This window comes from Chiroxiphia lanceolata, chromosome 9 (assembly GCF_009829145.1).
Source record: "Chiroxiphia lanceolata isolate bChiLan1 chromosome 9, bChiLan1.pri, whole genome shotgun sequence".
Classification (NCBI taxonomy): domain Eukaryota; kingdom Metazoa; phylum Chordata; class Aves; order Passeriformes; family Pipridae; genus Chiroxiphia; species Chiroxiphia lanceolata.
The window spans coordinates 19273688-19288174 of record NC_045645.1 but is presented as its reverse complement, the minus strand read 5'-3'; the positions used below and the strand labels follow the sequence as shown (position 1 = coordinate 19288174).

At 35.5% G+C, this 14487-nt stretch overlaps 1 protein-coding gene across 1 annotated transcript in view; it reads right to left on the bottom strand.

The window, feature by feature from the left end:
- Nucleotides 1-493: 493 nt before the first annotated feature.
- LOC116791060 (hornerin-like) overlaps nt 494-14487 on the bottom strand; it is a 64238-nt gene continuing 50244 nt past the window's right edge. The window contains exons 52-70 of the mRNA XM_032696724.1: nt 14186-14215; nt 13334-13375; nt 11480-11518; nt 10703-10741; nt 10394-10432; nt 9981-10019; nt 9585-9623; nt 8752-8790; nt 8285-8323; nt 7900-7935; nt 7114-7143; nt 6125-6160; nt 5619-5657; nt 4438-4476; nt 3968-4006; nt 2717-2755; nt 2140-2178; nt 1390-1416; nt 494-980 (exon numbers count right to left, since the gene is read on the bottom strand). Of these exons, the coding sequence (XP_032552615.1) occupies nt 882-980; nt 1390-1416; nt 2140-2178; nt 2717-2755; nt 3968-4006; nt 4438-4476; nt 5619-5657; nt 6125-6160; nt 7114-7143; nt 7900-7935; nt 8285-8323; nt 8752-8790; nt 9585-9623; nt 9981-10019; nt 10394-10432; nt 10703-10741; nt 11480-11518; nt 13334-13375; nt 14186-14215 (768 nt within the window). The 3' untranslated portion in view covers nt 494-881. The remainder of the gene's footprint in view (nt 981-1389; nt 1417-2139; nt 2179-2716; nt 2756-3967; nt 4007-4437; nt 4477-5618; nt 5658-6124; nt 6161-7113; nt 7144-7899; nt 7936-8284; nt 8324-8751; nt 8791-9584; nt 9624-9980; nt 10020-10393; nt 10433-10702; nt 10742-11479; nt 11519-13333; nt 13376-14185; nt 14216-14487) is intronic.

Sequence of the window (14487 nt, the reverse complement as noted above, 5' to 3'; positions counted from 1 at the left end):
AGATGTCAGCATCATTCTTGAAATTAAACTGTCAGATACTTCAGGTATCACAGGTTAGACTAAATACTTGAAAAAAGGATCCAAGATCTTGTCAGTTTTGTGAATTTAATTAATTTTCCATTCCTTCCCAAGGGAAAAGGCCTTGGTTTTCAGCAGCTTTAGGCTATGAGCCTAATCTGGGTTATATTTGCCTCACATGCCTCTCTACAGAACTCTAGACATTTGCCATTGGTTTGAACAGAGTTCAGCATTTCTTTGCTCTGAGCTGTTACTCTTTTTTAATGAATAAACTTTAGTTAACTCTCCAAAATTTCAGTCCCATGGAGTATTTTTTTTGCTTTGCAGTTCTCCCTATTGAACTCACATCTGATTACAATAGACTAAAACCAATACTCTGATACTATTTTAGCATCTTTCGTTCTGTCCCATGGAGAACTGCTTATCAGATGTTTATGCTGGCCTTATTTTATGTGATGATAACCAGGCACAGTGCTCAGCTCGCATCTATAACAATTTATTTGACCTCGTCCACTTTGGTTAATAACCAAATACTTTCTAAGTGTTCATTTGTCACACCAATCATTTCAGGCAGGTGTTCATCGCATTCTCTATCAGAAATAAAAATAAATCATACAGGTAGGGTACAATATGCTCTCTTAAAAAGATGCCTAAAACACTGACAAAACTAATGATATCTACTAATGACTAAAACCAGAGGTAAACTAATGAGAGGCATGACATATGAGCTAGACATGCAACATAACAGCCAAGTAGCATCTGACAATTTGACTTAAGGGTATTTTTTTTTCTTACATTAAGTAATTAATCTAATAATATGGAATATAATCCATGTTTAGGTTGTCAAACAGCTCTTCGGAGGTTCATATAGACCATTTTGATGTAGCAGCAGAGAAAGCAAAGGCACTCAAAACACTGAATAACATCAGGAGTCGGGGAGTGGAGTGTTTCCCAGCAGAGCTCTACAAAAAAAGAGAGAAATTTGATAAACCCTTTTCGAAATAGTTCTATTTATCTCTATTATAAAAGCATAGAAAGTTTCAGAGAAATCTTTTCCTATTGGCCCCTTCTATTATGTAGGCACTTCTGATGTTAAAAAGATCATGTGTCACATCCATAGTGCCCATAAATCAACAGGTGTTCAGTTTTCAAGTGATAGGCAGGGACAAACATGGAAAACGCCTCTGTGGTCCCACTTCTCTTCATTTTTGTCGATACTATTCCCATTTATTAGGTTGCACATGTCTTCTCAAATGATTATTCAGATACAGGAAATTTGATTGATACCTCACAGTATAAACAACAGTTTCAGTTTTCTGTGATAGGTATAGGAAGAAACCAGTAGAACCTACAAAGAAGAAAAGTGCTTACCACTTGACTGCCTCCAGAGGAAGGTGACTGTTGAAAACAAACAAACAAATAAATCTACAAGTGTTCCCACACAATGGTTTTGAAAACAGTTTTTGTCTGCAAAAGTTTTGAATACCTTAACCCACAGCATGGGTTTAATTTGTTCAAAAGGAAAATCGCTTTGCATTGATAAAGCAAATAGTTTTAGTTATGTACTCTGTCTTGTGGTACATCTGAAAATTTCAGCTAAAACTGATGGAAAGACAAAAGTCTATTTTTCTCTCATTCCATTATCATATTTGATACAGAGTTTTCCATCTCTATAATTGAAAGAGGACGTTAAAAAATTGATGAGTACTGAAAACAAAACAAAAAAAAGAAGTGCGAAACCAGGTAACCTGCCAGTGAAAAACTCAAGAATCTAGCTTACTAAAAAAAAAAAAAAAAGTGAAGGATTAACTGAGCACGGCCTATAAAATCTACACAGAGAACAAGAATTTAAAAAACAGAGGACAGAAAAATGTAACGAGGCCCCTAACTGAAATCTGAAACAAGACAGATTTAGATTTAAAATATAACTGACACTGAAATTGCTTTCCCAGGCTGAGGCCATATTTTCCACAGTGGTTTTTTTAAATATGCTCTAATATAAATGGAACTAATACAGAATGTTCTCTTAAGACCAAATCCCAAAATTGCTCTACCTACCACCCAGGTTTCTTTGTTTACTAAGAAAAGAAGATGAAAAGGCTGTGATGAAAGTATTCTTACCTGTTTTCCAGAATAAGTGCTTCCTGAGCCAGAGCCACCCTGTAAAATAATTATAAACCATTTAATTTTGTAGTAGGAGACTCCAAGTGAAGTGTCCAAAGAGCACACAGCAGTCTTGAAAATGCTTTGGATAGTATTAGATTTGATATTGACTTTGATTTTACCATTTTTGTTGCACTTTCCTCCCCTATTTTAATTGAATGGTCTCGAGTAAGCACAGCTATGTCCTCTTTATTCCATGAACAGTTTCAGAGGAATGTGTCAAAGCAATGTGAACTACAGAGTTTGAAACTGAAACGGTTACCCTGATATTTAAATACATCATTCTTATCAGAATGATCCAAACATACTCCTATGAATAAGTGACAGAGTATATAAAAACTTTGCTATGGGAGGAATAAATGCTGCCTCATCCTAAGGTTCAAGTTTGAACAAAATATTCCAATTTTTTTGGTAATTTTTTTGAGACATTTACCATTGTAACATATTTTAAATTTCACCCTCATTACCCTCATTTAAAAACCAATATCCACATTTCTAACTTGGTTGCAGAATACTGAAAGAAGAATATCCTTACTGGCTTTCCTTGATGACTGCTTCCTGAGGAAGATGAACCCTGAAAAAAGATACCTGTTTTTGACTCTAAGTCTATTTGCACTGATATGTTCTCACTGTCTGGAATAAAGGACCACAGGAGAATGAACACTGTCTTGTGTCCAGTCCTCTAAAAATCCCAGGGAAAACCTTATCTGAAATACAAATATTTAACATCTTTTTGTTACAAGTATTCTTTCAAATGATGTATTGGAAATTTTGATACAATGTTCTCAAGAAGAAAGAACTGTTTTGTAGTTGTGATGTGTTTAATATATGGAATGGAAAAAATAATAAGGTCTAATGAAACATTAATTCACCTGGTATCAATCTATGTTTACATTTGGGGGAAAAAAGGACACCACCACCACCAAAAAATGCAAATGTTAAGAGTCCTTCCCTCTACAGCTGCTATTTGAAGAAAACTCTAATAAGAAAGGTAACTAAAAAAAATGGATATAGAAAAATAAAACATCCAGCTTTCCGGGAAAGTGGCTCTGCTCATTTGAATGGCATTGCCAATAGCAAATGTTACAAGCATTGACTCCTTAATGGACATCAAATACAGGACACACAGTGTCTCATCTTTATGATTAATGTATTAGAAAAGGTAACATTTATGCCCACTTTTTAATAACAGGTACACCTTCTTTTCTATAAGAGATAAGCTAAAACACTGAGTGTGCTTATTGGTATCTCCTGCCATTGAAGGACAAGAGCAAGGTCCAAATTACATAGTAAAAATAGTAGTCTGAAATGGGAGAAGTTGAAAATACGCACAGTTAAATGGCAACTATTGGGTCCTTCAAAAAGAAAAAGTAAGTATTTTCTTCAAAGCAAGCCAGAAATACTTAAGACAAATGCATTTAAAATCAATGAAAAACTGAGCCCTGAGGACGAAGCGTATGATTTTTATGAATTTAAACAGAAATAACTATTCAGAAGTTCGTTAAACAAACAAACAAAGAAATTAAAAATAAAATCCTGTGATCTCATTCTGTGATTTTCAGAAGTTCAGTTACATAGTAAAATGCTGTCTCTAAACAATGGAATTGTGTGAAAATAAATATTGTGTTTGCATTTGTTGAGATTATCCCAGATGACTAAATCATGTGAAACTCTTTGCATATTGAAGTAATTCTCAGAAAGCTGTCTGGTCCATAACTAACTAGATACAGGTTTTTTAACAGGTATATAAGAAAAAAGGAAGGTAAATTTGAATTTTTTGACTTACTGGTTTACCATGTTGTCTGCCTCCAGAAGAATATGAGCCCTGTAAAAAGTCAATGCAACATCTATTAATTGAAGGAAAAATCTTCTGTCACTGTCTTGAGACAATTTGTGCAGTACTTAGAACAAACTTATGTGGATATTGTTTGAACAAAAACAGTAAATGGGGTGCCTAAAACTTCATCTCCGTATTGCGCACCAAACCAGTGGCAATTTGAACCAAGAGAGCAGTGTTATGAAATACAGTTTGGTGGTTATAGTACATTCAAAGGAATGTTTTACACACAGCAGTAATTCATTGGAACCAAATCTTTTATTTACCTTGCTGAAACGACCAATTGGTATTACCTCAACTATTTAGGCTTTATAAAATGGCCAAATTAATGTATCTTTTAGCATCAAGTAACTGACCTGATCTAGAAAGTATGTTAGGAAGAAGCTAGGAGTGATGGGATGGAAAGATAATATACTCACCGGCCCACCATACTGGCTGCTTCCTGAGGGATAAGATCCCTAATAAAAAGAATATGAGAATTTAACAGCAGTTACTTTTTCTTTCTATGCAGAATGAAACATCACAGAATGACTTTTAACAGGAGATCTCTGTAACAGTCTGGGAAGTATATTAATCTAAAAAGATGCAGTGAAAGACTTTGACTTAATGCTTCTAAGTTCCTTAACAGCTGAAAGTACTAAATTGGGCAAACAGTCACAAACCACCTGCTAAGACTCTTCTGTTACATAAATAAATGGATCTAAAGTGTCTTACAGATGGCTTTCAAGAGAAAAAAAAATCTACTTTATGTGTGATTTTCTGCTACATCAGATGTGTTCAGAGAGCATCATGTGTATTATTGTAAAAATATACTTATGATTCCAAATAGGTAATTTGGGAACAAGATTGATTTGCAGCTGTTAAAAATCCCCTCCATGCTACAAGAGATTATCTTCTTTGTAGAGTGATACTGAACTCAACTGCTTGGCAAAGGAGTGAAAAGAAATTATTTTTTTAAGTGTAGCAGAGTGAAACATTGCAAACACAATAATATTAATGAAAAATATGCTCCATCTTATTAGACAGCCACCCATTACATCTGTCAACTACTTGCAGTAGTAGGATTTCAGAATCAGTTACAAACTACTAAGTCTAGAGAAGGTACTCAGGGAGTTGATTACAGTAAGAGACTTGAACTGCAGCTGAAGATGAGGAAAGTCATATTATTGGGTGCAACACACCAGAATTTATATTTTCAAAGCAATATCTATTGGTATATTTTGTGCCAAATTTTTTCAAATATTCAATCTAAACAAGTTTAAAAAATAGATAACTTCAATATAATTGAAAAATAACATAGAAAATATATTTTGAACTGGCGTCATAGCAATGTGAAACTGAAACATAAAAATGGTTAATTAAAATTATCACTTGAGATAAGAGGCATTTTGAGGTAAAACAACTAGAATTATGATCTGTGGAATTTCTTTAAACTGAAGTTTGTTCATGCTACTCCATTTCAGTTACTGAGAGATGGTCCCTGTTTTCAAATATTTATTAAGAGTGTCTCTGAAAAACCAAGAGTATATGCACTGCATCATATTTTTCTTTTAATAACTAGCAAGTAGAAAGATCTTGAAAACAAAGAAGAAGTGCTTGCCTGTCCACCATACTGATTGCTTCCAGAATACGATGAACCCTGTAAAAAGAACGGGAAATTTTCATAAATAGTCTTCTAAATAGAATCTGTCATAAAAAAGTCCTGGGCCTAATATAAACAATACTCCTGACACTGATTAACTTGAAGAACTTTACACAGTTATTAATGCAGTGGCAAATGACTAGTTATCCACACATCATGTTAGTGGTTTAGGCAGTGAGATGAACCCTGTGAATGATTCTTCAGTAATTTTTCGAGGTAAGAAAGCTCCTATAACTACAAAGTAAGATCTTGGCTCTAGTTCATAGAAAGATATAACTGAAATGTCAAGAATGACTTAATAAGAGCCCCATACACTCTCTGGAATTATTGTCCTTATCTCTGTGACTAAACTGAACTCAATATTTGATAGGTTCTGGGCAAATATGGCAACTGAGCCATGTTTATTCCTGAGGAATAGTTCCTGAGGAACTAATCTGTGTAAATGTTAAAGACAAACTGCCTACCTGTCCACCAGCATAGTTGGCTCCTCCAAAAGAGCCCTGTGTTCAACAGAAATAGAAGTGTTTACTCTGTATTAAACAAGACAATGTATTGACCAATTGCAATGATCAAGTCATTAACACTGATTACTACTATTCTTTTGATTAAACAAGTAAAGGATTTAGTTTTGATTCATTGTGATTTATATGTCAAATAATTTATGTTTTTATAATATATATAATATATAAGTGATAATATATTATAAAATAATATAATTTCTATTTGTATAAATTCTAATTTTTAGGTTATTTTTGACACTTTTGATTCCCAGAATTTGCATGGGTGTCATGAGTTGTATACTTGGGCATGTGGTTTTGCTTGATTATGTAATCAAGGAAAGAGAAGTAGTCATCTAAGCAATTTTGACTATACTGAGCAAACAGGTTACTGAACCATCGCTTGGAAGTAAATTAGCTTGATCTCAGCAAACCAGTGGAGTGGGGTTTCTCAGATGTTGGGGGGGAGGCATTTGTTTGTTTCTTTTTAAAGTATTTACAAAAGTATAAGGAATATACTAATTAGACAGAAAAAATGGAAATATATAACTTTTTAAATGTGTTGCTCTGCTCCAATCTGAAAGCATTTGGGGACATGATTTTAGATCTAAGTTTCACTAGTTGAATCATACTGTTAATAACCATCATAAGAGCAGCACTGTTACACAACACATGTCCAAAACCCAATGAAATATTTGGGAAAAAGATTCTTAGAAAAGTCCCAGGCCTCTCTCACAAACTGAGTAGCTAGTTTTGAATACACTACTACAGTTGCAAGTCACTTAATATTTTTGTCTTTAGTGGGTTCAAAATTGTTCATTTTAGCATAATGTGAAGAAAACTTCCATCATACATAGAATTTCACAGACCGAATTATGTCAAGAAATGTAGTTCCTTGGGAATTTTCCAGTATGTGTACATACTATGCAAAATATATAAAGACAAAGAATACTTACTGGACCTCCACCGGGGCACACACACCCACCCTGTACAAAACACAACCAAACTTACTTTCCTGGGTCTATGTTTGGAATAGGACTCTGAATTCGTAAATCAGACTCACATTCTGCTAACTGTAAGCAAATGGACTATAAAATCCCGCTCATAGACTCCCCAAGCTCCATCTAAAAAGTAATTTCTTTCTGCCTCCACTGCCCTTTTCAGGCTAGCTGTGCAGTTACTCATCAATTTTTTAAATAGAATTTTCTAATTTCTAATTTAAATTTACACTAAAAACTCTTAAAATGATGAGTAGCAGATTCTGAATAGCAATACAGATTTTATTTTTTTTCCCCTGAGGAGACCTAGAATTTTCCCAGGGAAGTGGTCACAGCACGAAGCCTGCCAGAGTTCAAGAAGTGTTTGGACAATGCCCTCAGGCACATGATGTGGCTCTTGGGGTGTCCTGCACAGGGCCAGGAGTTGGATTCAGTGGTCCTGATGGGTCCCTTCCAACTCAGCATATCCTATGATTCTGTGAATACATACAGTACTCTTTCATGCTACAGATGTTACAGGAAACACTAAAGATGACTTCCAGTTGAGGCTTATTAGGTAATTTCTACTCTGATAAAACTAAGTAAGAGGTGGTTAGGGGTTTACTATTCAGTGTTTCACTTTTCACATTCAATCTGGATGAAATGTGTAAAGGGAAGCAGTTCTCATGAAGGAAAGCTACACAAAGCAGTTTGTGAGTGCCTGACACTGGCAGAACCGAACAGTGCCGAGAAAGAAGGACGTACCTGTCCACCAGACTGTCTGACTCCTGAAGAAAAGCCCTGGAAAAAATGAGTAACTAATTATTTCTGTGTTACTGAGTAACATTCTCACTTGTTCTCTGTGGTCCTCAGTCTTTCAAATTGCTTCTGTTTAAACATAACAAAAATGGGCTTCTCGAACCATGGTCTGTTAAAGAAGCATTTCCATGCAGTCACACAGGCCTCTGTATCATTTGCTCATACCATGATCTGTCATACTGGTCACACCTATACTTAGCAATCCTCACTCAGCCTGGCTTAAAGCCATTCTTTCTTAGAATGTTCCTGTTTTGCAAAAAATACAGGTCCATTTTCCTAATGTTTTTCTGTGTACCCAAACTGCAGGTACTATGAAAGTTAGAAGTTTTACCTGTCCACTGTACTGGCTGCTTCCTGAAGAAGCCACACCCTAAAGAAATGAGAAAGCATTTATATATGTTGCACATTATTTAACTTATGACCTGTCACAGAAAAACATATTTTTATTTGTCTTCCATGAACTTAAGTGTCATAGGAATGCAAACACTTATTTATGGCCATACTGAAAGCCACTGGCCTTTACAGTGGCTGCTATTTAGACAGAACAATGAAGTTTGAATCAAAGTCAGTTTAGGCAGGTGAGAGTAGTGCTGCTGCCCTGGATTGTGTGCTCACAGCAGCCTCCTATGTTTTACTTATGAGAGTTGGCTGACACAACAGAAAGTCATATATTCATCTGTTCTGCCTAAACACTGTTTTTCTGTAAGATAGCCCTTTACAAAGTATTCAATTTTTCACCAAAAAATGGAAAGACGAACAATGGAAAAAACAATCCATAAATAGAAAAACAATTCTCACCTGTCCTCCATAATGGCTGCCACCTGGGAAATATGGACCCTGAAGCAAAGGTGCCAATTATTTCTCAAACCAAAAAGCTTCTTTAAGAGCTTTTTTTAAGAAAGACTGTTTCCTTTCTCTGGCACAATGAAAAATTACAGGAAGATAGACATTCAACCTATTGCTTTATGTGTTCTGTGCAAATTAGGGAGTGTCCTTAACGTATGAATCTTCCATAATATTGATCATGAGCTATTACGGTACATGTGTAGCTTTTTGAGACTATACTTGGACTGAAAAATCTCTTTCTCCTCTAATCCCCCATACAATAAATCCGACAGTCAATGTTTTCTGAGTCCAAGGATGAGTTTGTTGGGGATGTCACTCCATATTAGAGGCTATACCTTTAGGGATCACTAGGAACCCTATCCATCATCTTTCATTTCACAAGGGCATGGAACACCTCTCTTAGCAACTCCTGATCTTCTGCCCTGTTCCTCTTCTGAGACATACTGCTTCTCTGACATCAACTTTGATATTGCATTTTGCCAAAGGAAGTGAGGTAGAGGAGGAATGAAATCTCTTTCCAGCCACTCCTTACTGTTAGAGCTAAGAAACCTTGACAGCAGCAGGGCAGGCTGGAGAGTAGAACAAGGCCAGAACTGCATTAACTGTGATACAACAGAAGCACCAGATCTACATAGATTTTTGTGCTGTTTCAGATAGATACCTGATCATAAACTATCAGATCAACAGAGATGACTTAAAAAGTTTTTTCAGTTAATATAGAAGTATCAAGTTTTGATGTGGGAACTGTGTGTTAGAATAAGAACTACATAGGAGGAGATTCTCACCTGTCCTCCATACTGACTGCCTCCTGAAGAAGGTGAACCCTGAACAAAAAAGAATTTAATGATCTCTGTCTGTCATTCTAGCCCTTTGAACCATGCTCCACATGAGGGAGAAGTATCCAGTTTCTTTCACTGCAGAACTATGAGTGGATTGAACCACGAATGGGTAAGAATCATCTGCATTTACCATGATGCATCAGAAATTCCATCTTAAAAACTCTTTTATGGCTTTGTATCACATATATTTATAACTACTATATACTTAGCAACAAATTAGATAAAACATGGGGGGAAAATCACCAAAATAAAACACAATCTCCTTAAAATGTTCTTTTACACAGAGACGTTTATCGAATGTCTCTGATGAAGTAGTAAACAACACAAGGGAAGAATTCTCACCTGTCCACCATATTGGCTGCCTCCTGAGGAAGGTGAACCCTGAAAATAAAAAAGGAAACTGAAACTTTTTTACATCTATTTCATAGACTCATAGAATCATTTCACGAGGCTTTAAAAAATTTTGGTTAATTTCATGAAGTACTTATTTCAGAAATACATGACCTTTTGTCCTGGAAATTTCAGGAGTTGAGTCAACCATGTATTTCACATTCTATTTTTTCTTAATCTTAAATAATGATCTTCATCTGAACTTGTTTTGTTTAATCACAGTGGCACCAGAGCATTATGGAGAAAGATTTACCGAGAAGATTTTAGACTAAATTAAAGCTAAAATAGACAGCTAGGTAGACAATGAATAAACTGCAGTTTTGCATAGGTCAAAACTACAAGAGCAGGGACTACTGAATGCTTACTTGTCCACCATATTGGCTGCCTCCATAAGAAGATGGCCCCTAGAAAAATATTGAAAATTAGTTATTTCTGAATACCTAATTCATGGAGATGAGCAGCAAAGAAATCTATATTTTGTTATTTGACTGTTTGTGTGCAATTATCCCAGAATAAACTGCATTTTTGTCTTCCTTGAATTCACATTATTATGACAGAATACAGACCACTGTCAATTTTCTTGAAATAATAAATTGAGATCTTCTATTAATATGAGTCAAATACTTATAAAACAAATATATAATATAAAATAATATAAAATATTAAAAGCTTACATGTCCTCCATACTGGCTAGCTCCTGAGGAATATGAATCCTGTAAAGAATACCAAATGAGTGAATTACCTGCAGTAGGATTTCCTTAAATCAAAACATGACTCTCCCAGGACAACAGGAGCAAGAGAGCAGAGTAAGAGTGAAGACAGGTGAGCAGGACTTTCATTATGCTTTAATGTTCAAGCCTTACAAGGTAAGTTGGAGAAATACCTCAGCTCCTAAGCAAGGGTGGAAGGCAAAGATGTACTGCTTTGTTTGTGTGACTTGTTGGGAAGGTTAAAGTGGCCTTGTTCCCAGTTCTTTCTCTGCTCATTTCTAGAGAATGGAATTTCTTTATTTGGAAAGCTGAGTCCTGAGTCAAACCTAGCAGTAAAATATTGGCTACCCAACAGGCCTCTGAAAACCAAACTTAGCAAATTTACTGAAACCTCATACAACAAGAGGTTTCTTTAAAGACAGGAAATTGGATTTGCTTTTCTTCATAATGGGATTAGGTCCACTAGTAATAAAAAAATGCTACATTTTGATTAATCTTTTCTCCACACTTTTTTTTTTTTGGTGAGCTTCATTATGCAAATTTCACGAAAACAAGGGCACTATTTGCTAAAAAACTCCTTGTGTATAATTTTTAGGACATATCAAACCTGATGAATTTCATTTACTGAGCTTTTGCCCTTTATACACAGTTCCCATATAGAAACTGAATTTAATTGAGTGAATGAATAACTATCATTTTCAGATGTGAAAAATTTGCTCTCCTTTTGGAATGAGTGCTTACTTGGCTGCTGTACTGGCTGCCTCCAGAAGAAGATGAGTCCTGGGGAAAAAAAAAACCAAAGCAATCAGTTGTTTTTCTCTAAAAGAACTATTTCAAAGCAAAACTGCTTGAAGAATAGAAGTATATAAATTTATATTTTAAACCTTTTTGCTTGAGTTTAAAGTCCATTCAAAATGTAAAATCTAGCCCTCCCTACTCTGTTAATATGTCTAAAATTTAGTGTGTAATTGTATACCAGAATGGCTGCCTCCAGAGCCCTTTCAGAAAGGAAATTCTGGTTATTTCACTTCAAAGGATATGAATGAAGAATGGGCAGCTTGTTTGTTTCAGTTTAAAATCACTATACTGAAGAACTACATCCTTACAAAAAGTTTTAATATTAATTCTTCTAGAGTACTACAGACCTTTAGAGTACTCTGAGATTCCACAAGATCTGCTAAGCTCATAAGCTGTTTTGTGTTTAGCACATAATGTGAAATATGTATCAGAAATGTGTCCTTCATAATGAATCTTAACTGTGTAAAATGACTTTTCAACTGCCCTGTAAAGAAGGTATTAAAGATGATGGTCTGAGGTAAACTGCAACATGTACTTGGGGGAGAACTAAGATCTACACTCAGTATGCAAAAGCTGCTCTCCCGTGCTGAAGTACTGGGTGTATCTATGCATTAAAGTACAGATCAGGAGTGTCCCTCTGAGACAGAAGTCCTGATAGTTCCCACTCATTGTAGTTTGTTTTTCTATCATGGAGTGGTCTCAGAGTGAATTAACTGGATGCCATTCAGATTAAACCAAATTTTAAAATGCTCTCTAGGGGTACACTTAATGCATTCAGGTAGTAAATGGACTTCTGGCCCGTGGGACCAGACCAGAGCAGGCCATTCCTGAAATGTGTGTAGTATGGCCATCAGTTCATCAGCACTGTTGCAGTTTGCTACGCTCGTTGATGTAGACACTACGCTATGTTCCCTCCTTTATGTACAATCCTCAGTTCCAAACTGCTGTCCAAAGACAGCCAAGTCAGTAAAAAAACCAAAAATAATCAGTCCCAACTGGAAGTTTCAAAGGAAACAAATACCAACAACAGTAATATGAAGGATGTAGAACACAGGTAGTTAAGAATATTCTCCTGAGTGTAGATACATACACTTTCCTCCTTCCTACAAGGGAGAACAAGACCAGTCCTATTTATCATGTAATATTAATTTTTGTATGGTACATTTCTGTAGCAGTGTCCAAGCCAACTTTGTATCAGTCAGCAGTCTGGTACAACGTAGTACAAAGCCACAGAGTTCTGTGCTAGATGCAAAAAGACCCAAATGTTTTTCTTCCCTTTGGTGCAGCATATACAGAGCTCCCATGACATACATTATGACTTTCCAACACACAGTGAACAGAACTTGAGTGCTGTCAACAGATCTCTCCTGCAAAAATGTTCTTATCCTTATAAGAGGGCAAGCAACATTAGATGACCAATCTATGAATACTAACCTTTTTTTCACAGTAAATGATCTATAAGGAATATAATCATGTAAATCCATATCCTTGGAGGATATTTTTACAGAATTCCAAAGAAGCCAATGAAACAGACTCCTGAAGTAAATATTTATACTGTTATGTACCTGCATTTTTGACAAACATTTTTCATTGAAAGACTTCTCTTTCCATGAAAACTATTTTAAATGGAAAGTGAAGCTGAGTGTTGCATGAATGTCCTGTGTGTATTTTTGATTGAAACTGGGTATGTTATTTTCACAAAAGTATGACTTCTATTAGGCACTGACTCTTTTAACCTCTCCAGCCAAAGGAGACAAAGCAAACAGGGCACACACAAAGCTGAAGAAGATTGCTTACATTTGCAGAGGCATCACTTCTGACTAAGGTAGGGGATCCACCCTGTAAGGGGCAAAAAAAAAAAAAAAAGAAAAGAAAAATTAGCCTTTGTCTTTGATTATAAACTGGAAATGAAACAAAACCTTAAAATGCCTGTTCTACAGCATTTCAAAGGAAAAAAATCACAGTCTGAAATTAATTGCACTTACATCTCACTTCCTTTTATCAATTTACCAAGATAACAAACAGTCTTTTTTTGGCCTGGAAGACCATAAATCAAAAAATATCATATTGTATCTATCTATCATATTGTTTACCCTGGAGAAAAGCAGGGTCGGGGGGACCTTATTGCTTTCTACAACTACCTGAAAGGAGGTTATAGTGAGGTGGAGGGTTGTGCCTTCTTTGGAGTAACAAGCAATAGAACAAGAGGAAATGGCCTCAAGTTGGTCCAGGGGAGGTTTAGATTGGATATTAGGAAACAAATTCTTCACTGAAAGGATTATAAAGCACTGGAACAGGCTGCTAAGGGAAGGGGTTGAGTCACCACACCTGGATATATTTAAAATATGTGTACATGTAGCGCTTAGGGACGTGGTTTAGTGGTGACCTTGGCAGTACTGAGTTAATGGTTGGACTTGAGGCATTTTCCAACCTAAATGATTTGATGATTCCATAATGCTGAATTCTTCATCTTGGCATAATGAGAAATAACCCCTACCATATCAGAAACATCTAAGTCATCGAAGGAACAATGAATATAAAATTAAGAGTACATTCAAGTAAGTAAGTTAAAAATAAATAGGATCACAGATAATTTTCCAGTTAAATAGTTTAGTAAAAGAAAATGCATAGTGAAAAAGTAGCACTTACAGAACTTCCCCCAGAACAATCACATGCACCCTGTAAAGAATACAGAAAGCATTTAAGATATCAAGAACACAGGACTGAAATGGATTCCAGATACAACTCAAATTACTTCTACTATCCCAGGCATGCAAACCATAAAGATACATTCTTAACTGCCCGACTTCTAGAAATGAATTTATTTCATCCTATGCAACTATTTCTACACTTACTGCTCTAATGGAGCAACAAAATGCTAATTTTGTTATCTTCAAATTTTCTTATATACAGTCTTTACCTTAAAAACAGAAGGAAGAATAAAAAATTCC